General features: G+C 43.3%; 1 protein-coding gene and 1 pseudogene across 3 annotated transcripts; one reads left to right on the top strand and one right to left on the bottom strand.

Moving 5' to 3' along the window:
* Window positions 1–16,518: 16,518 nt before the first annotated feature.
* On the top strand, window positions 16,519–22,395 carry TIMCC (TIM double twin CX3C motif chaperone). Of its 3 annotated transcripts, none has more exons than XM_089923040.1 (4): window positions 16,597–16,689; window positions 17,396–17,515; window positions 17,614–17,754; window positions 20,831–22,395. In XM_089923040.1, the coding sequence occupies exons 3-4, from the start codon at window positions 17,620–17,622 to the stop codon at window positions 21,017–21,019; spliced, it is 324 nt and encodes a 107-aa protein (XP_089779166.1). In that variant the 5' UTR covers window positions 16,597–16,689; window positions 17,396–17,515; window positions 17,614–17,619; the 3' UTR covers window positions 21,020–22,395. The 3 variants fall into 3 exon arrangements, with proteins under 3 accessions (XP_022416997.1, XP_089779166.1, XP_030619069.1); XM_030763209.2 differs by having other exon boundaries at window positions 16,600–16,689; window positions 17,336–17,515; XM_022561289.3 differs by lacking the exon at window positions 17,396–17,515 and having other exon boundaries at window positions 16,519–16,689.
* On the bottom strand, window positions 19,338–20,063 carry LOC115803579 (non-histone chromosomal protein HMG-14 pseudogene; annotated as a pseudogene).
* Window positions 22,396–22,898: the final 503 nt, after the last annotated feature.

Below are 22,898 nucleotides of genomic sequence, written 5' to 3' on the forward strand. Positions count from 1 at the left end.
AACACACATGGTCCCTGCCCCCATAAAGCTTACTTAGAGTCTAGTAGAGAACACAGATATTAATCAAATAATCATATAATGAATGTAAAAGTACAACCACAGCAGGTGCGAGGAAGAAAAGGCTTACAATACTCAATGTGTGATCCATGGACCAGCAGCAAGGGCTTTACCTAGGAGCTTGTTAGAAACACAGAATCTCCAGTCCTTCCACGCCTCCCCAGTCAGAATCTGTATTTTAACAGAATCTCAAACCCTACAGTTTGAAAAGCGCAGGAGTAAGGGGGATTTGACAGATTAGCGAGGTAGGAAAGATTTCTTGCGGAAGCAATGAGTTAACTTAGATCTGAGAGGCATTAAATAAGTCTAAAAGGGAGGGAAGAATGATGTGAGTGGAGGGAACAGCATGTGCAAATGTGATGTGATAGACGCGTGGTGCATATGAAGAATGAAACAGGCCAGTAGGGCTGGAACACAGCACTCCAGGGAGGGGCGGGGTGGGGGCGGGATGAGCCTGTAGAGAGAGGAGAGGACCTTGTGTACTGAGGAGTTTCTGTCTTCACATCAAACGTGTTAGGAAGCTATGGCTGTGTTTTAAACATGAGAATAACTTGATTATATTTGAACTATGAAGTTAATATTTTTGCATTCATGTTCACTCATTAGTCTATAGGGGTTTTTATGTTTGTTCATTGGCCTGTTTGGGGGATCTTTTGCTCTATTTTTGTCTCAGGATTATGCTAGTTTTGTAAAATAAAATAAAATTTTCTGCTATCCAACAATGTATATATGATGGGAATTCTTTTCTTCAAAGATTTGAAAGAACTCACCTATGCATGAAGCTTCTTGAACATATATTGATAATTTATATTATCCTAAAAAGGAATTTCATCAAGGTTTTAAAATACATTAGCACAGCACTATGCATAATATTCTAATAATTCTTGTTCTCCACAATATCTATAGTTAGGTCCCTTTTTTGATTACTCATTTTAGTTATCTTTATTGGACTAGCTGTGGTGTGTATATTATTGTTGTTTTGTTTTTAATAACAATGTGTTGAATTTGTATGTCTATTTATGTTAGTGGCTATTTTTTAAAACTCTATCCAGCAACCCCTCCCCCACCCCTTTTCTGGTGAGGGACCCTGCAGCCTTGACCACCGGGGACACATTTGTGAAGCTAAGCCCATCCTAGGGCCTCAGTCACCTCATGACAGCAACTGGACCAGGGTTTACTTGGTACCCAAACCAAGCCAATCAGAGTTCCTTCCCAGGATTTTTCTTATAAGAGCTAGTAGGTCTGCCTCCCTTTCTTTTCTGGTCACATCTGGAAGGATATAACCCTCCCACGTTCTCCTCCATGCAGCAAATAAAATGGAGCCAACATACAGAGAGACGCAGAAGCAAGAAACAGAAAGCGCTTGGACTTCTCGGGAGTCCTTAGATTCAGGTGAAGCCAGCTGTGTCTCTGTTCTTTCTTTGATTTGATGACATAAACTGAGAAATTCCTTTGTTAACTTCAGCTGAGTTGGGCTTATTAAACATGGGATTAAACATTTCCTCAAAGGTCTAAAAGAACTTTAGTATGTTTTTATCTTGGATCCAGTTTCACTGGTATTAATATTGCAATCCCTGAATTTGTTTTTGTTTGCCTTCACCAGGAGGCCTTTTTATTTGTAGCCTTTCTGAGTTGCTTTGTTTTCGGGGCATCTCTTGACCATGGCTGCACTTTACTGCATGCACACCACCGGAAGGGCCTCACACCAGGAAGTGCTCCCGGTGAAAGGTGAATGTGGATCTCCAGGACTTTGGTTAACTTGTGTCCTGCCCTCAGTGCCCAGCTAAACTCACTCTGCCTCATTCACACAACTGTAGAATATATAAGCTCTCTAGCCATCTATTTTCATCACCACATCACTGAGGGTTTCCACACCCTGACTCTGTTTCTTTCAATTCCTCTTTCCCAAATTTTCCACTGTGCCCACCAGAACTCGTTTTGTGTAAAGTAAATCCCCCCATACTGTCAACCTCTCTACTGATGTTTCTTTCATCTTCTTGCCTTAACTGAAACCTAGATTTTCCTCCAGTGTCCCTACTTCTAAAATACTTTTAACGTCTACAATCCCCCTCATTTTGCTTCAAAGCACTTTTTTCCCTCATTTCTTCTGCTTTCCTTTTATTTATGTACTCATGAGGCAGCTTCATTTTCATTTGTCTACTATCCTCTTATCTCATTGTTTTTTTCCATTTCCTGGAAAACACATTTTCTTGACTTTCCCCTAAAGAACAGTGTAGATGATAATCTTCTCTTGTTTCCTGCCTTAAATCTTTTTCAAAGGTATTTTTCCTCCACTTACTCTGTTTTACAGTGTCTTTCATATGGAGATAAGATATTGCACCTGGATGACCACACAAGTATGGGATGTGTGTAGGAGGTGTGGCCTCAAATTTTTGGTCAAAAACTGCCATCCACACACATTCCACTGTGTCCATATTACTGAGAAGGAGTGTAGGAATTTAGGAAGGATTCTAGCGTAGCACGACAGGGTTTGGAAAAGGGTAGCACACATGAGAGTTGAGATGTCGTGGGGGAGAAAATGCCACCGAGCAGGGAAATCCAATTAGGATTAAATGAAAGAAATGTAAGCCCCTTACAATCCTCCGAGAAACTGGGGAAAGGATTTTAAGTTTCCCAACAGATGTGGATGAGGGGTCAAGACAATTTTCTTTAAATCCTAAAGGACAGGTGATCCCAGCAGGGAGGAGGACTTTGCAGACGTTCAATGGCCATTAGTGACATTGCACACATTTATGTGTCTTTGCCAAAGTGGTAAGAAACCACAGCATCAGCCTCCAATGCAGGGTCTTTCTTCAGAAAATGCAAGAAACCTTAGTGTTTCCTCCTAAATCTCTGCCTAGTGAATTTGACCATCTCAGTTCAGGCGAGAGTCTGGCAACTTCTGGTTGCAGTGCATTTTTGATGCTCTGAAGTCTTCATACTCTCACCGAGCCATCATTTTCTTACCACAAGACTACCACTCCCCCACGCAGTTAGCAAGCCCACTATGTGCAGGGTTTTCCTAGGTTGCAATCTAGATTGAAAATAAGATGTGATTTCTGCCCCCCAGGTTCACAGTCAGGTAACCATGTAAAGCTGAGTGGGATGAAGAGCCGGAAGAAATCATTCCGACGAGGGCTACAGAAATTCAGAGAAGTGGGAAAGTTTGTTGTGCGTGGGAGTATTCGAGGAAGGCCTCTCTCTGGAGAGGTGGGACTTAGTCTGGGCTTTGGAGGACAAGTGGGATTGAATAGGAGGAAAGATGCTCCATGTTGACTTGTGCCACTGTCTCCTGGGCATAGTCCCTTCTTTAGCCCGAGAGCCCCACTTCCAGAAGCAAAAGTTCAGGAGTCTCATTTGATTTCGCCTAATATTTAGCAAAACAAGGAAGTTACTACCACTGTTGAACATCAAAGCATGGATAAAGCACCCTCTCCTTTACAAAGCTTGAAGAAAGCCAATTAGGCTTTATTTTGCCATGCTCCTTTCTTCCAGGCAGTCTTCCCAGCCTCCTTCTTCACATCACACAAGCTGAGCAGAGAATGCTGCTACGGGCCCAGAAAACTCACCCACTCTCTTCTCCAGAGGGAAAAACTGACTTGGGGAAAGAGACCTACCCTGCAGCTCCTTCTCTGCCCTGTCAGAATAGTTCTGAGAGACTGAACCTATCAATGGACTATTGCCAAGATTTTAATAAAGTAAAATTTAGAATCTAAAATGAACGGACAATTGTCAGACCTAAGAATAGGACTCTGACCCACAACCTGCAGCAACCTGTCCAGGAAACCAGCCCCCTTATCATCAATAAACAACCCAGGAAGCCAGCCTGCTAGAAGTCAGACTTGTGGAAAACCATATTGCTATCTCTAGTGACAATCGTGGAAGCTAAGCAATAACTTCTCTCACAATCAGCCCGAAATGAGCAGGACTTGATCAATTTCTAAGCCTTTGCTTTTCTCATTCAGTTGTTATTCATTTATTTCCACAGAAGGGATGACCACTCCACTTGATGTCCACAACCCCAGGTTACAGGGGGCCCAAGATGCCATCAGGATATGGCTACTCCAGTAGAGTAGTGATGCGAGACAAAAAGGTATGAGAAATCTGTTGCTAAAATACACTCAAAGCACATATACAGACAACCTGCCTGTATTCCAGGTTACTCTTTGAATACCTACTGGCCAGTTCCTTCTTTTTCCCTTTCCCACTGCACACCCCACATACACAGCCCACCCTTGTGTGGTCGTCCAGGTGTAATATCTTGTCTCCCTCAAGTCTGCCTGTCAAACACATTTTAGCTTTTTTATCCCTGTGTAGAGTCTTGATCATGCCCCACACTTCATTCCAGAGAGGGATGCATAGTTCGGCTCTGGGTAGCTTGAGGTCCTCTCAGGCTAGCACAGGTGAGCCAAGGGCATTCTTCCCATCTCTTGCCCTTCCAGTTAAGAATGTGCTCATCTGACCCCTTGCTAAGCAATTCTCTATGCTTCTAACAGGGAGGAGAGAAAGTCCCGCTGATTATCTTTCTCATTATTACCAACATGACTTCATGTCGGGAGAATAAATGTATCCCATCTCTCTGGTATTCAGATGGGGCAAGTCTGCTAAGAGTTTAGCTGGAATCCGAGGGTACTGTCTGCCAGCCTTGGGTCCCTGGCCAGAAGCCACAGGCTGCAGCTGGAAGCCCCAAAGCCCAGTGGAGCTGCTGGTAGGATGACAGCTCCTCCCTTCCTTCCTTCAGCCTCTCTCACACACCTCAGCACTGACCTCCTGAATGGCAACCCCCCTTCCCAGCCCGTCACTCTACTGCACCCCCTGAGTTATGTTGATGTAATGACACAAGTAAGCATGTGGATCTTGTTTTTAAAAGCTGAAGGCAACCTTTCTTTCTTTTTTTATTTTTCAACGTCTTTATTGGAGTATAATTGCTTTACAATGGTGTGTTAGTTTCTGCTTTATAACAAAGTGAATCAGCTATACATACACATATATCCCCATATCTCCTCCCTCTTGCATCTCCCTCCCACCCTCCCTATCCCACCCCTCTAGGTGGTCATAAAGCACCGAGCTGATCTCCCTGTGCTCTGCGGCTGCTTCCCACTAGCTATCTACCTTACGTTTGGTAGTGTATATGTGTCCACACAACCTTTCCATTTCTCCAGGATTCAGTGACTCACGGTGGTCCGGGGTCAGATGAAGAATGAGCTTCTTGTGCTTGCCCTGCCCTCCGACCTGAGATGCCTAGACTTTTTTGTGAGGTTCACTGACATTCTAATATCCCCAAGAGAAACTGTATCTAGCCTACTTGCATCACTCTTCTTGTTGAACTCAGGTATATTTTTAATATTTGCGCTACATGGTGTTTACAGTAGCTAAAGCATTCAGTGTTTAGAGTAGATGAAGTCAGTCTTTGGTAACTCCCTGAATTCTCTCTCACAACTTCTATCCCTGGTCTTCTTGGGAGCTTAGTGCCATCATTCTGCCCTCTAACTGCCCACTGTTGGCACCGCCTGTCTCCGCCCAGTACTGACAAGGCCTCAGAACGGATCTCTCCTCCACTCTTACTCTTCAAAATTTGGCTGCCAGGTGTTTCCCAGTTAGCAAGAGACTCTTTGCCGCTTGGTAAAGGGTATCACAGCGGGTAAAGTTGATGAGAACCATAGAGATGGTCTAATCCAATCCTGGTCATTTTATAGATCAAGCAACTGAGTCCCAGAGAACGGAAGGCGTAAGACCGGCACAGACCCAAAGTTTTCAACCAAAGTTCCCTTCATTGTCATGAGAACCAGAGCTCGTTGGGTTAAGGGCACGTGTGACCGGCCTCAGGTCTCCTCCTTCAGGCTATGCCGAACACTGCCCCACAACAGGTCTTCTTAGGGGGGCTCCTAGCACTTCTGCCCCCAAAGCCTGGCCCACAGCAGGCTCCACAAATGATCATTATTGTTGTTTTTGCTATGACAACCGCAGTAATGAGTGGGAGAGAGGGAAATACAAGATGCCCAACAACAGTAATAATTATTTACCTCATACCTCAAAGACACTAAACCATGGCCTGCTACCCCTGAGAGGTAGCAGTACTGTCTACAACTTTTAGAAAGGAGAAGGAAGGAAGAGAAGAGGGGAGTGCTCTGTCAGTGGATTAATCAAAAGATAGATTGTCAGAGATAAGTGGAGAATACAGAAGACATTGATGCTCGGCCCAAGATTGGATCTGTAGACCTGTGTCTTCAACAGAACCTAGATCTGTGCCCTACACAACACCTCAACGCAGCAGTTTCCAAGCTCTTTTGACCATTACCCTGGTAAATAATATGATTTTTATCTTTACACCCATGCATATATGTACATAACAGAAATAAAAGTGTTCATAAAACAGTCATGTTCACGGGGAGGGGGAAGGGTAAGCTGGAACGAAGTGAGAGAGCGGCATGGACATATATACACTACCAAACGTAAGGTAGATAGCTAGTGGGAAGCAGCCGCATAGCACAGGGAGATCAGCTCAGTGCTTTGTGACCACCTAGAGGGGTGGGATAGGGAGGGTGGGAGGGAGGGAGATGCAAGAGGGAGGAGATATGGGGATATATGTGTATGTATAGCTGATTCACTTTGTTATACAGCAGAAACTAACATACCATTGTAAAGCAATTATACTCCAATAAAGGTGTTAAAAAAATAATAAAATAAATTAAATAAATAAATAAAACAGTCCTGTTAACCCTTACCACGTGCCATGCATTTGGATATTTTCTCTTTCATTCTAAGTCTATTCTGTTTTGCTCTTTGAAGTGCTAGTTACAACCCCCTAAATGTATTTCACTACACACTGGTGAGTTATGACCCACAGGTTGAAAAATATATCTTCAGAGGGAAGATGAAAGAGCAGTCCTAAAGGAGAAGGGCTGGATGAGCCTCTTCTCCAAGAAAGAAGAAAGAAAAGCAGTTAGGGATAAAAATAGAAGAAAATGAGTATAGAGTCACGTTTGTAAGATTAAAGTATAATAGCAGAAGTACACAGCATCACCTATATAGAATTTTTGCCCAAAATGTTTAACCTGAATCTAATCATGCAGGCACAATCAGACAAATCCTGCACATTCTACAAGACAACAAACCTGGAAGTCTTCAAAAATCTCATTGTCATAAAAAGCAAGAAAATGTAAGAGACTGTTTTAGATCACAGGATACCGAAGAGACATGACACATGCAATATGTGATCCTTAATTGGATTCTGGTTGGAGAAAGGGAAAACAACAACAACCCAGCCACAAAGTACAGTATGAGGGCAATGAGGGAAATTTGAATGTGATCTCATGTTAGATGACACCATTGGGTCACGTCAAGTGTCTTGGGTGTGATAATGGCATCGTGTTATGTAAGACAAGGCCCTTGTTCTTGGAGGTACATCCTGAAGGATTTAAGGGGGAAAGAATTGTATCCTCTGAAATGTACTTCAAATGCTTCAAAAGACAGAATATGTGTAGAGAAAGAGAAAGCAATTGTAGAGGAATATTAACAATTAGTGAATCTAGGAGAAGGATATATAGGTAGGTGCTCATCAACCTATTCTTTCAACTTTATCTGTAAGTTTAAAAGTTTTTGCTTCGACCTTTGAATATATTTATAATAACTACTTTACAGTCTTTGCTAAATCTAACGTTTTTTAGTATATGGACCGTATTTTTCTGGGGTGTGTTTTGTTTTTGTTTTTGTTTTTGCATGTCTGGTAATTCTTGAATACTGTGGATTATGATGGAGTAGTATAGATGCTGTACTGTAGATGCTCTGGATTCTGTTTGAAAATGTTTTGGAAATAAAATTTTAGGGGGAAAGGGAAAGAAATAAAGACTTTAATAAAAGAATTTAAATTCTAACATTGCAATGAATATTAAAATGGTGTTTCATAAGCCTTTTCTGTGATTATATTTTTTTAATTGAGGTATAGTCGGTTTACAAAGTTTCAGGTGTACAGCAAAATGATTCAGTTTTATATATGTACATATGTACATGTATATATGTATATATATACACACACATATTTATGTATACATATGTATATTCTCTTTCAGATTCTTTTCCATTATAATTTATTATAAGGTATTGAATTTAGTTCCCTGTGCTATACAGTAGGTCCTCATTGTTTATCTATTTTATATATAGTAGTGTGTATATGATAATCCCATATTCCCAATTTATCCCTCCCCATTTCCCTTTTGATAAGCGTAAGTTTGCTTTTCTATGTCTGTGAAAACATTTAGAAATATTTTCTAAATAAGTTCATTTGTATCATTTTTTAGATTCCACATGTAAGTGACATCATATGATACTTGTCTCTGTCTGACTTACTTCACTTAGTATGATAATCTCTAGATCCATCCATGTTGCTGCAAATAGCATTATTTCATTCTTTTTTATGGCTGAGTAATATTCCATTGCATATATGTACCACATCTTTATCCATTCATCTGTCAATGGACATTTAGGTTGCTTCCATGTCTTGGTTATTGTAAACAGTGCTGCAATAAACATTGGGGTGCATGTATCTTTTTGAATTAGAGTTTTCGTCTTTTCTGGGTATATGCCCAGGAGTGGGATTGCTGGATCATATGGTAACACTATTTTTAGTTTTTTAAGGACCCTTCATACTGTTCTCCATAGTGGCTGCACCAATTTACATTCCTAACAGGGTAGGAGGGTTCCCTTTTCTCCACACCCTCTCCAGAATTTATTATTTAGAGATTTTTGGATGATGGCCATTCTGACCAGTGTGTGGTGGTACCTCATCGTAGCTTTGATTTGCATTTCTCTAATAATTAGTGATGTTGAGCATCTTTCCCTGTGCCTGTTGGCCATCTGTATGTCTTTTTTGGAGAAAAGTCTATTTAGATCTTCTGCCCATTTTCTGATTGGGTTGTTTGTTTTTTTGATATTGAGCTGTATAAACTGTTTATATATTTTGGAAATTAAGCCCTTGTCAGTCACATCATTTGCAAATATTTTCTCCCATTCTGTAGGTTGTCTTTTTGTTTCGTTTATGGTTTCCTTTGCTGTGCAAAAGCTTTTAAGTTTAATTAGGTCCCTTTTATTTATTTTTGCTTTTGTTTCCATTACTCTAGGAGATGGATCCAAAAAACTATTGCTGCAATTTATGCCACAGAGTGTTCTGCCTATGTCCAGTTTTCCCGGTGCCACTTGTTAAAGAGCCTCTCTTTTCTCCATTGTATATTCTTGCTTCCTTTGTCATAGATTAATTGACCATAGGTGTGTGGGTTTATCTTTGGGCTTTCTATCCAGTTCTATTGATCTATATTTCTGTTTTTGTGCCAGTATCATACTGTTTTCATTACTGTGGCTTTGTAATACAGTGTCCCCTACTATATGAACAAGTTCTGTTCCAATTTGTTCGTAAGTCCAACAAAGTTAGCCTAGGTACCCAACTAACACAATTGTCTATTTAGTACTGTACTATGATAGGTTTATAATACTTTTCACACAAATAATACATAAAAAACAAACACAAAAATAAAGAAAACATTTTTAATCTCACAGCACAGCACCTTGAAAAATACAGTAGTACAGCACAACAGCTGGCACACAGGAGCTGGCATCGAGAGAACAGGAAAGAAGAGTTACTGACTGGTGGAGGGAGAGGGGGTGGGAGATGGTAGAGCTGAGGGATCGTCAGCAATAGGAGATGGAGGGCAAGGTGCAATTTCACTCATGCCTGACGTTGACGGCACAGGTTCTGGTTCCTTGCTGGACCAGATGCATGTTCGCATCTTTGAAAGTTCGCAACTGGAAGTTTCGTATGTAGGGGACTTACTGTGTAGTCTGAAGTCAGGGAGCGTGATTCCTCCAGCTTCATTCTTCTTTCTCAAGATTTTTTTTGCTACTCCAGGTCTTTTGTGTTTCCATACAAATTTTAAATTTTTGTTCCAGTTCTATGAAAAATGCCATTGGTAATTTGATAGGAATTGCATCGAATCTGTAGATTGCCTTGGGTACTATGGTCGTTTTAACAATATTGATTCTTCCAACCCAAGAAAACCATATATCTTTCCATCTGTTTGTGCGGTCTTCAGTTTCTTTCATTAGCGTCTTACAGTTTTCTGAGTACACATTTTTTTAAAATAAATTTCTTTCTTTCTTTATTTTTGGCCGCGTTGGGTCTTTGTTGCTGTGCGCGGGCTTTCTCTAGTTGCAGCAAGCAGGGGCTACTCTTCGTTGCAGTGCGTGGGCTTCTCATTGCAGTGGCTTCTCTTGTTGCAGAGCACGGGATCTAGGCGCGCGGGCTCAGTAGTTGCGGCGCATGGGCTTAGCTGCTCCACGGCATGTGGAATCTTCCCGGACCAGGGCTCAAACCCGTGTCCCCTGCACTGGCAGGCGGATTCTTAACCCCTGCGCCACCAGGGGAGCCCCCGCATTTTGTAAAAGATGTAATAGCAGTGAATCCACACTTACTGCAGCTGTCACGCCACACCCCCACCACCCCTGGCAGATGGGACAGCTAATAAGCCCACTTTTACAATTTTAGACTAGAGAGGCCAATAGGAGTAGAATAAAATGTGTAGGTTTTGGAGTCTATCAGACCTTATTTGAGTCTCCTTTCCACTGTTTTAGCTGTGTGACCTTAGACAATTTACTTGACTTTTAAACCTGCTTCCTGGACAATGTGGATTTTAACCTGAGCCCAGTGATCCCAGAAAACAGTGAAGATTAAGATATCCTCACACCCTTTTTGTTCCAAAACAGCACACTGCAAGGAACCACCCTTCCCTATGAGACTTTTGTAAGATTTGCAGATGTCTTCCTTGTTTACTTATGACAGGACACACACAGCCTCCAAATTCCCATTCTTTGCTTTATAAACCGTTAGCTGAACTGTTTGTCCCTACTGATCAGTCAGAATAAGACGCTTGTTAACCAAACTTTTTGTTAAGCTTTTCTGACGTCTCCAGCTCCCTGAACTTTCATCCACCCTCAGCCTGAACCAGCATACAGCCCCCTTAAAGGATCCCTCCCAGAAATTAAGCTAGCCTCAGGGTAAAACAATCTCTGATCTACTATCTAATCTCACCATCCCTTCATCCCACTTTCTCACACCTGGTTCTCTCTAGCTTTGTCTTCTGCTCTGTAGAAGAAAAACCCTTTTTACCTAACTCTGGAGAGGTTTGCACATCTTTAAAGTAGTCCCCCTCCCCCATTACAATAATCATTTTGAAATAAGGTTTCTCCTTACTAAGTCTGGATTTGTTTTTTACTTGACACTCCTTTGTTGAATGAGGATAACAGTATGTCTGGCGCACAGTACGTGCTCCATAAATGGAAGCTGCTATTATTATTACTGAAGATAACATCCCAAATGAGAAAGATGAGGCCCCACTCAGCTCCCAGCTTGGGTCCAGCTCCAGAGCCCACACTTCCCACCACTAAGGCTCAGGAGCGCATGGCCCAGACAATGGGGGAAGCCATGTTTGGACCCTGTCATTTCAAAAGTATATGGAAAACACTGGACTGAGTCAGAAAAATCTATTTCTACTCTTTTCTGACAGTCACCTACTGTGTGACCATGTGAAACCCCTTTGTCTTTTGAGGACCCAGTTTCATGAGAGCTTTGGTTTGGGTCAAGAGTTTTCAAACTGTACCCCACAGCACCCTAGGGCTCCACAGAGAGGCCCTGGTGTTCCACATGTTGTGTGAGAATTCTAATTTTTTAAATGTGTTTAAATACTTTCTCAGCTATTCTTCAAAAAAACACCTGCTCAAGTATATTCTATGTCCTATTTTAACCCACAGGACATCACAAGGGCATTACCTCGTGCTACCAGGTTAACTAGCTTTAGTCCAGGCTCAAGTTAAAGCTTTTCTTGACACCTCCCCTTAATGGAAGACCATCCTGAGTTTGAAAAAAGAGCTGTTGGAAGGGACCACCGTGTGTAACTACTCATCTAGTAAAATCAAAGTTGCCTTGATTCTGTACAAGTAAAGCAAAACCAAAATTCACGCTGGATGCTGAGACTGCTATAAGGATGGAATATCATTCATAACCTTGAGCAAAACAACCTCATTGTTCTAAAGCTGTGCTATCCAATAGAACTTTCTGCGATGACAGAAATACTCTATGCCTATATACTCTAGTCACATTTGTCTAGTGAACACTTGAACTGTGGCTAATGTGACCAAGAAGCTGAATTTTAAAAATTTATTTTAATTTAAATTCAAATAACCACACGTGGCCAGTGGTTATCTAGATAGCCTACTTACAATAAACAAATCTTTGAGGGACTTCCCTGGTGGCACAGTGGCTAAGAATCCGCCCACTAATGCAGGGGACATGGGTTCGATCCCTGGTCCTGGAAGATCCCACATGCTGCAGAGCAACTAAGCCCGTGCGCCACAATTACTGAGCCTGCGCTCTAGAGCCCGCGAGCCACAGCTGCTGAGCCCACGTGCCACAACTACTGAAGCCTGTGCGCCTAGAGTCCGTGCTCCTCAACAAGAGAAGCCACCGCAATAAAAAGCCTGCGCACCACAAAGAAGAGTATTCCTGAAGACAGGAATAAAAACACAGACCTACTAGAGAATGGACTTGAGGATATGGGGAGGGGGAAGGGTAAGCTGTGACAAAGCGAGAGAGAGGCATGGACATATATACACTACCAAACGTAAGGTAGATAGCTAGTGGGAAGCAACCGCATAGCACAGGGAGATCAGCTCGGTGCTTTGTGACTGCCTGGAGGGGTGGGATAGGGAAGGTGGGAGGGAGGGAGACGCAAGAGGGAAGAGATATGGGAACATATGTATATGTGTAACGGATTCACTTTGTTATAAAGCAGAAACTAACACACCAAAAAAGAGTGAAGTTTTTTTTTTTTTTTTAAAGAATACCTTCATGATCTTGGAGTTGAGAAAAAATTTTTAAAGATGACACAAAAGAAATTAACTATAAAGGGAAAAATTATAAATAAGACTAAATTCAAGTTAAGGACTTCTTCCAATTTTAAAGTGAAAAGGCAAGTCACCAAATAGGAGAAAATATTTATAACACCTATAACTGACAAAGATCCCATTACAAAAATATATAAATATATTCTACAAACCAAGAAGTAAAAGGCCACTCAATCGGAAGGTGTGCAAAAGATTTAAACAGGGTCAATTGTAGTAGCCCAGGCAAATAATAATAATATTAATAATGATGGTGGCTTTATCTAGGGTGATAACAGTAGGCTAGAGAGATGTGAATAGATTCAAGAGATATTTACATGGTAGAATATTTATAATCATAAAACATTTGCTTTATTTTATGTTTAATTTTATTTATATATATATATATATATAACTGTTCAATCAAAGCTTCAAATGTATTTTAATAAAAATTTCTGTGACTTCCCAAAAGTTAAATTCCTCATTCTACAGAAGGTGGTATTCTTTGTGTGAGAGTTTTCTTTTCCTCAGCAGACTTCCTAACCTACCAAGGAATAGAATATCATGACTAGAAAGTGATAACATAAGAATTGTTTTTTGAATTATCAGTTTGATGCATAGAGGTTCATCCAGAGCTCTTTTTTTTTTTTGCGGTACGCGGGCCTCTCACTGTTGTGGCCTCTCCCGTTGCGGAGCACAGGCTCCAGACACGCAGGCTCGGCGGCCATGGCTCACGGGCCCAGCCACTCCGCGGCATGTGGGATCTTCCCAGACCGGGGCACGAACCCGTGTACCCTGCAACGGCAGGCGGACTCTCAACCACTGCGTCACCAGGGAAGCCTCCGGAGCTCTTTAACCTAGGTTGGTCAAAGGGGTTTCTGGCTGTCACCCATTGCTAACGTGAAGTTCAGTCAAGGTGACAGCAATGAGCAAATTTCACTTCCTCCTATCATCCCAAGGTCCCAGGGCCCCCTTTATCCCACCCATATCTGAATATAAGAAAGAGTCTTGGCCTATGTATTGCCATTGTTTTTCTCTGGCAGAGTGGCTGGGAGTATTTCGGAGGCTGTTGGGCCACAACCAGGGTCTGAGAGCAGAGCCTCACATGCAGGGGAGGTAGAAAGGGAATCAAGATTATACAACTGACCATCCAGGACCCTGAAGGGGCTCAGACTTGTTTCCAGTGAGTCAACCAAGGCTGGGCCACACAAGATCTCGAATCCTGAAACCTCGTTTCCTACTCCCAAAGCACCAGGAAAATAACACAAACAAGGTATCTGAGCTTCCTAAACTGAGATTAAACTGCTTCCACCATGTAGGTTTCCAAAGCCAAATGAAGTCAGGAATCATTTTTCATAAATATACTAAAGAACCATTCATTTCATATAAACAAACTAGTAAGGCTGCATTACTCAAGGACTTTTAAATTCATTTCAGTGTGATTAACTGGGCTCCTAAAAGTAGGACTTGTTGGAGAGATTCAATCTGACATTTTAGAAATAAGGGGGAAAGGTGAGACATTTCAGATTGTTCTATAACAAAGAAAGTAAGAACTCTCCATGGAATATGGAAACATAAGTATAAACATTGACGGTCATAACAGAGATTTCCTACTTCACAGTTTGGAGTTAGCTTATGCAGGTTGGAAGTCTAGCTCCACCGATTCTAGCTTCTAAATATGCAACCTTTGGCAAATGGCTTCACCTCCCTAGACCTCAGTTTTCTGCCCTAAGCAGGAGAAAAGTGGGTAATAAAGTTCTCACCTCATAGGATTGCTGTGGGTATTAAATGAGATAACCCATATAAAGAACTTAAACCCTGGCACATTCAGTAATAGCCGGGGTCATTCTAATTCCAGAGGCTGCTGGTAGCCGCCTCTAGACTGGCTTGAAGTGTAAACGATGTTTCAGATGCTGAACAGTGGTTTCCTGGAAGTTACCAGCCCCTGGGCTAGAGAAGGACCTTGAGGCTTGAAGTCTTCGGGCTGAGTCAAGCGGCCCACTGCCCTCAAACCAGAGTTCTGCTGCCATCTAGTGTCCGGTGGCAGCAAATGCCTAAATTCCAAAGTCAAGGTCCCTTTCCTTGTGTCCCTCACTCATTATTCTCCTTTTCTACTCCAGGTTCCAAGTCAGCAAAACCACTTGGCTTCCCCAAAGCTTCACGCTGTTTCACACTCTGTTTTGTTCAGGCAGCTCCCCGTGCCTGGTATGGCGTTCTCTTCACCGTCTCGTGTGCCAGGCAAAAACACCCACTTGTCGTATCCTCTAAGGAAGCTTTCCTGAGACACTTGGACTGCTCACTTCCTTCTTGCCAGCCGCGGTCACCCCGTATTAGCACATCTCTTCCAACACTACCTGTCTGCCCCCTTCACCCTCACCAAGGCTCCCCTGTGGACCCTCGCCCCTACCACAGTGCCTTGTGCCTAGCACGCACCAGCTACAGTTGTCCCTTGGTATCCGCGGGGGGTTGGTTACAGGACCCACTAAAAGTCCTGACACCGACACTCAAGTATCATAGTCGGCCCTCCATATCTGCGGATGCGGAACCCAGGGATACCGAGGGACGACTGCATGTGTTTAATCAATGAATACATAGGACAGTAAAGTTGGAGGTGGGGATGGGCATTCCTGATAGAACTGCCAGGAGCTCAGAAACAGCCCACTGTTACTGGCGTATAAATGCTTCATTGCCGATTGAATATCTGTAGCCCCTGCGTTGCTCCTTTGAGGTTAATAATTTCTCATTAGAAATAAATGCATAAACATACATCTACCAACAATCCAACAGTTCCACTTCTAGATATTTACCCAAGAGAAATGGACATCTATGTCTACAAAAGACTTGCTCAAGGATGTTCATAGTCACCACTTTATTCAGAATAGCTAATAACTGGGAAAGACCCAAATGTCCATCAACAGAGGAATGGAAAAACAAATTGCTGTATGTCCATTCAATGGAATACTATTCAGCAGCAAAAAGGAACTGAAGATAAGGCTCAATCTCAAAAGCGTTATGTTAGGTGAAGAAGCCAAACCCCCCAAAAAAGTACATAGGGATGATTTATAAATTCTAGAAAGGGAAAGTGTAATCTGTCGTGATAGAAAGCGGATCAGTGGTTGCCTGGGGTCTGGAGTGGGGAGATAGGGAGGGAATGGGCGGGGATTGACTGGGAAAGGGCAAGGTTTGTTAAAACACATCAAGGTGTTTACATCTAAGATCTGCGCACTTATCTGTTATGTTAATTATATTAAATATTTTTTCACTCTTTTTCAGCAGAGATTGGCACAACATTGTAAATACTTCAATTTTAAAAAATAAATACATAAGAGGGACGGAGGGAGGTAGAGGGGAAAATGCAGTCTCGGCGCTTACACTGCCGGCGGAGGTGGGCGAACCAGGTGGAGGAGGCCGAAAGGTGGGCGGGGACTCCGGGTGGGGGGGCCAGGGAGCGCGGGCAGAAGCTAGCCGCCGTACATGCAGTTGCTCATCTCGGACGCTAGGCGGCGGCGTGGGCCCGGAAAGGGCTCGCCGCGGTGACCCGGGAAGAGGCGGCGAAGGGGAGGGCTCGTGCCCGGGAGTCCATGTGGGCGCCGGCGCGGCAAGGAGCAGCGCCGTGTCGCCATGGCGGAGCTGCAGCAGCTCCGGGTGCAGGAGGCGGTGGACTCTATGGTGAAGAGTCTGGAGAGAGAGAACATCCGGAAGATGCAGGTAGCGGGTCGGGGGCCCAGCCGGGGGGAGCCAAGGCGGTCCGGGATTCCTGGCCCCTTCCCGCAGCCGTCGCACGATCCCCAGTGCCACTGCCTCCCTCCCCGCAGACCCGGGTCGGGGTGTCCCTGGGGTCGTCGCGGCGTCCTCCAAAGCTCGGCTCACCCTCAGACAGAACTTCTGGAGCTTCGGCTGAGCGGATGAAATCTGTGCTCCCTCGCCATGCGCAATGCCGTCTGCCCCCAAGGCCAGGCCGGGGGAGGGGGTGTCCCCGGGGCAGGGTTAAGAAGCCCCTGGTGTAAGATGTTCAGCCTCCCCGACCTTCCCCACTTGCGCGGCCCCTTCTGCAGGTGAGCAGCCAGAGGCCCGGAAGGAGCACAGCCAGGATGAAAGACCGGAAAGGGGACTGCGCTCGGCCTCCTCAATGGCCAGGTCATGCCCGGTTCTGTTGCACCGAACCTGGCACCACACAGCGCTGGCTTATGTGCTGTTCCGCTTTCATCTCCTAAATGTTTTGTGGCTGCTGGTCCTGCTTCCCTAACCGGATTGTGGGTTTCCCTTGTAAAGGTGCCCCTGGAGTCAGTGGACCAGTTGCTCCCTGGTGGAATGTAGGTTACTAGATTGCTGACCTCTGAACCCTGTGGTTTAGGCACCAGGTTTTCAGAGCTTGGCTTCATCTGACCCTCCACCACCTTCCCTGTCCACCCAGCCTTCGATTCAACAAGTGCCAATGAGCTAGCGGCAAGGAGGCTGTGAAACACTACGCTAGGCACCGAGGATAATGTTCCTGTTCGTGGTTTTAAGGTCCTGATGTCTATTCTAAGGAGAGGTGCGGGTATGATGCTTCTCCTAGCCTCTGTTGCACTCCGTGGTCATCTCTGTCCCAGAGGCTTTACTACCTAACCTCCCTCTGCCCTCCCCCCACAGGGCCTCATGTTCCGGTGCAGCGCCGGCTGTTGTGAGGACAGCCAGGCGTCCATGCAGCAAGTGCACCAGTGCATTGAGCGCTGCCATGCACCTCTGGCTCAAGCCCAGGCCCTGGTGACCAGCGAGTTGGAGAAGTTCCAGGTGAGGAATTCCAAACAGATGACCCTAGCCCTTGATGTTGCTCTTTTGCAGATGACAAGCATTTGTTCAAAACTCTTAGCTTTAGTGTCTTGGTTCTGTGTTAACATTTGTGACAGTCCTATGGCCAACTACTCTTTACACAGTTTCAAATTTTAGAAAAAGTCCAGGAGCTTGAGTGCTGTAAAAATTTCCCATAGAAACAATGTAAAAGGGAGTTAACCAAGGGAGTTCATGACCAAGAGCCTTATGTTTTTTTCCCCCATAAATATCAAATACATATGTATACTGTACAGTATAAAGCTTTCTAAAACATATTAATTCATTCTTACAACAGCAGAATCCCCAGGAAAGTGGAATGGGCCAGTCTTTAAAGCGTACTGATTAGAACAAGATCCTGCCGTCATTTTGTGGATATTCCCACCCAGGATGCTCCTACTTGCTACACCCAGGGGGCAGCTCCTGTGTCACTAAAAAGCAGCCATTTATATGAAGAATTATTATTGTTGACTCACCGATGCCTGACTCACAAGCCTCTTTGAGGTCACTAAGAGCCTCCCTACAGTATCCCTCTCTGGAGCAAAGGGTATCCACAACTACCTTTTACTCCCTTCCTCTGGATATACTTTCCTGGAACTTGGGGAAGCAGGGCCCACCTCTGAACCAGTTTTCATAGCCTGGGATTCTGTTCAAATGGAAAAATTATATCTAATGTGGTACATTTTTACATTCTATATAAAATTCTTCAAAATTACTAACACTATAAAAGAATAACTTCTCCAAGATCATGGAACTTCAGGGGGTTTCTTTGTGTTTGATACCTTATTTTACAGATAGGGTCTTTCAAAATTTGATTCTTGAATTACTGTACAACTTTCTTCTTCCATTCACTTTTTTTTTTTCTTTCATAATTGAGATTTTATTGGTTGTTTTGAGATCAGTACAGGTACAGATCAGTACAGGTTGTTTTGAGGATCAGTACACAGACATTTCAATTTGTACACAATTCTCAACATACATACCAAAAACCTAAAAAATCATGTAGTCGTGATTCTTTTCTGAACAGTTATTCCAGTGACTTTCCAGCTTAACATTTGGGGACAAATTTTCCTTCACAGGATATCAAGTACCAATATCTTCAAATATTGATATGCTGTTACATCGTAAGTCCCAATAATTCACAATTTAATATCACATACACTACATACTCAAATTGTCAGTCGTTCACAGCACATTAACAGTTACTAGAAGAACTGGACTACCACGACCAAAGATGTTACAGAGTGCACAAAATTCTGCCCAGGAGAGCCAAGATCAAGGGGTGAGTGGTTTGCTTTAGGAAACAATTCTACCAAAAACAACGTGGGAAGAGAAGTAATTTAAAGTGTTTAAGACATGAAATGCACAAGTGACTCCAAACTGCCATTTGGTATGCTTTGTATTATAGGATAGAAAAGCTACCCTCCATCTGTGGAATGTTAAGCTGACACCCAAGGCAATCAAAGCCTCCCATATTCAATATCCCACTATTTTCTGGTTGTACCAAAAAATAAACAAGCAAATGATTTCACCTCTTTAAAAAAAGCATTTACACTTAAAAAATGGGATGAGGTGGGATTCCTTCCTTTTTAAAAATGTTTCTAGAGCTACTAAAAAACCTGCATTTACAAAAGAGTTGATAAAAATATTCCTCTGGATTGTACAAGAAGGGAAACAGGGACCCCTGATAGGACCAGGTGTGTGATATTAATCAGACTTGGCTTCTTTCTCTCCTGCTTCATCAGAAGCTGGGCTCTCCTCATTTTTAGTTTCTCCATTTTCTGCAGGTAAGTCTTCTTTAGCCTCTTGGTGAGCCACTTCAGCCTGTTTTCCCTTTGCTCCCCTTTTCCCTTTTGTTTGCACTTTTTTCTCGGAAGATTTATCCTTTCCTGCCGCCTTTTTTGGCTTCGTTTCCACTTTTGCAGGAGCCGGTTTAGCTGACTACCTCGCCGATCTCCTCTTGGGCTCCTCCTTCGCCGCCCCCTCGGCGGAGCTGACCTTCCTCTTAGGCATCGTCGCGGCGGGGCTCCGAGAGCCTTCGCGAAGCTGGGCTGCCTGGCCGCTGCCTCTTCTCCCTCCGCCCGAGCTGCTGGGACCCCTTCCATTCACTTTTCACTCCTCCAATCAGACTTACTTTTCCACTGTGCCAGAACCACTCTTGCCACTCCCTTCCATGGGAGTGGTCATTTCTCATTCTTCATCTTACTCAACCTACCTGCATCATTGACACAGTGGATTACTCTCCCCCTCCTTAAAAATCTGTACTCAGTTGGCCACCAGGATAGGATGACTCACTCTCCTGGTTTTCCACCTCTCTCCCTCTCTCCTTTCTTGTTCTCATTTACTGTTTTTTTCCCTCTCCAACCTCTGAAGAGCACTGGAGTGCCCAGGGCTGTCCTTGGATCTTTTTTCTTTTCAATCTAGTTCTCTAGTCTCATAGCAAATACCATCTATATGCTGACAACACCTACATTCATATATTTAGACCAGCTTTACTCCTGATCTCCAGATTCATGTATCCAACTGTTTCCCCCAACATCTCCACTTATTTATTTTGTTTGTCTCTCTCCCCTCACTGGAATATCAGTTCAATGAAGGCAAGGACTTTATCTGTTTTACTCATTGCTGTATTCCCCAACATTAGAAGAGTCCCTAGCACATAGTAGATGCTCAATAAATATTCGTTGAATTGAGTATTTTTCTGTAGCAAGTACAGACCTTATAAAATCAAGGTGTTTGAAAGTCTGTAGTTGAGTAACATTAGCCTCTAGTTCCTTCTCACCTCCGGGAAGGGGCTTCTGTACAATTTATTCTATTATTCACCTGCTTTCTAGTGATGCTTTCCCTGGGCCCTCGTGGTGCCACCCTCTGTTTCAATCAGGACAATCCTGGTTAATTGCACGATAGTGTCACTTTAATTGATCAAGATAACCCACGTAATATGTAGAGAAATACGTAGCACAGAGCCTGGCACGTGACAAGCATTTGGCAAATAAAGGCCAGCCTTTCAGTTCCTCTACCCTTTTCCCTCTTGCCGCAGGACCGCCTGGCCCGGTGCACTATGCATTGCAACGACAAAGCCAAAGATTCAATTGATGCAGGGAGTAAAGAGCTTCAGGTGAAGCGGCAGCTGGAGAGTTGCGTGACCACGTGTGTGGATGACCACATGAACCTCATCCCAACCATGACCAAGAAGATGAAGGAGTCTCTCTCATCCATTGGGAAATAGATGTCTGCTATTGGCCATCGGGGCTGAAGGCAGGAGTCCATTTAAAAAGAGAAATGGGGATTTGGGTTTTCTAAGGAAAGTTTATGAATGAGGAAATTAAGGATGGCAGCAAGTTTAAGGCCTATGTCACTTGCCTCTGGACACTGGTTCCTTTGTGTTTGAAACCTAGAAAGTGAAAAAACCTGGTGCTAAAATTGGGGTCAGAGATAGCACAGGAGAGTTTTTGTGATCCTGAATTTCACGTGGCAAGTGCTTATCCTGGCAACAGGGAGTCTCCCTTGTACCAAACCACAGCCCTCCAAGGTACCAGATTCTCTTAGTACACAGATACCAACAGGCTGGCAGGTTCATCTGACCTGCTTATGAGCTGGTGGAGTGTGAGGAGAGGTGTTTCTGTTTGTTGCCAACCTCCTGTTTACCAGAAGGATCACTACAACGTTTCCCACAAACTGGAAATAAAACAAAATCCATGAGGTCACTAATTTAGAAGGGGAAAGGGGGCTTCTAGGGATTTGTTTTGCGTGGTTTTGTTTTATATACAAGGGTATGAAGCTACTTTAAGATGTAGAGTTGGGAGAGGTAGTTTCGATAAAAACTTTGAAAGGGTCCTTGCGGATATTCATTTCTGGCCGTCAGGATGTGGATGAGCATTTCTTAAAATTCTCACACATGACATCTTTCAGCCTGGAGACCCTGCAAAAATATAAGAAGCACTATCACACTGGTAGGGGAAGCAGACCTTCCCTCTGACTGGCAGCCATGATGAGCCCTGAGGCTGTCAGCAGCAGAGTCAGCCGAGTGACAAGACAATCTTGCAGTGACACTCACCCTTGAAGGGAAAGGGGATTTTGATTGTGCTATATGCTAGTATTCAAGAATGAACAGTGAAAGAGGAATTGTTAGCTGCTTAATTAAGAGAGTTATGAAGTACTGGCTTTGGAAAAATCTGGTTTTCATAAAACAAAATAGAATGAAAGCCTACACCCAGTATTGCTTACTTTGCCCCCTGTGATAACAGAGCTCTGTTGAAACAATCCCTTGGCAACACGAAGGTCAAAGGAGAAAAAGTAAGCAACTCGGGCAAGCTGTGACTCCTTTAGAGCAAAAACCGGGACAGCCCTCCGTTACCAAATACTACTTTTGCGACATGCGTTGTTCTTGCCCCAGTTCTGGCACCTTATCGTTTTATTAAGGACCTTGTGTTTTTACCAACTTATTACTTGAAATGATAATATAGCCTGTCTGTTTGCTGTTTCAAGACTGTGATATATTTTCCTAGTGGTTTGGTTTTAAAAATACATAAGACTTAATTTTTCTTCCACTATTGTGTTTCTTTCCTTTTATCTGGCCAGTGAATATATAACTTTGTCAGGATGCTTCTCTTTGTAATGTGTGAAATAAATTTAAGAGGTCCAGGGGAGTGAAAATTAGCTATATGTTATGGTTCGGATGCTTGTAAATGGGAAGAACTTTGAGGGCATGCTAGGGCACTACAAACTGAAGTCTGTTAATGTAAAAAGACAGAAACTATAAGGCTGAAAAAGAAATTCAATATCCACATCAGGTCTCTAGCTTCAACTAAACACAACAAAAAATGGAAAAGACAGGCAGTTATGACCCCTCTAGAGAAAATGCAATGCCTGGGATTTTGAGTACCAAGAGAGTACAAAATAGATGATGAATTTAAGTCTTTACTATCACTGGTATTTAAATAGAGTCATTCCTGAACATGAGGAATGAACTGAATCTTGTAGAACCATCCCCTACTTAAAATCACTAATGCTTTTCTATTTTGGCCTAAGTCTTCTATAATCCCAATTGTATCTGATTCGTAAATGTAGATGCACTTATTTTGGATAACTTAACTAGGAACAAGTCA

The sequence above is a fragment of the Delphinapterus leucas genome, chromosome 13 (assembly GCF_059928025.1).
Source record: "Delphinapterus leucas isolate spDelLeu-1000000601 "Yukka" chromosome 13, BTC_Dleu_Yukka2, whole genome shotgun sequence".
In the NCBI taxonomy this organism is placed as follows: domain Eukaryota; kingdom Metazoa; phylum Chordata; class Mammalia; order Artiodactyla; family Monodontidae; genus Delphinapterus; species Delphinapterus leucas.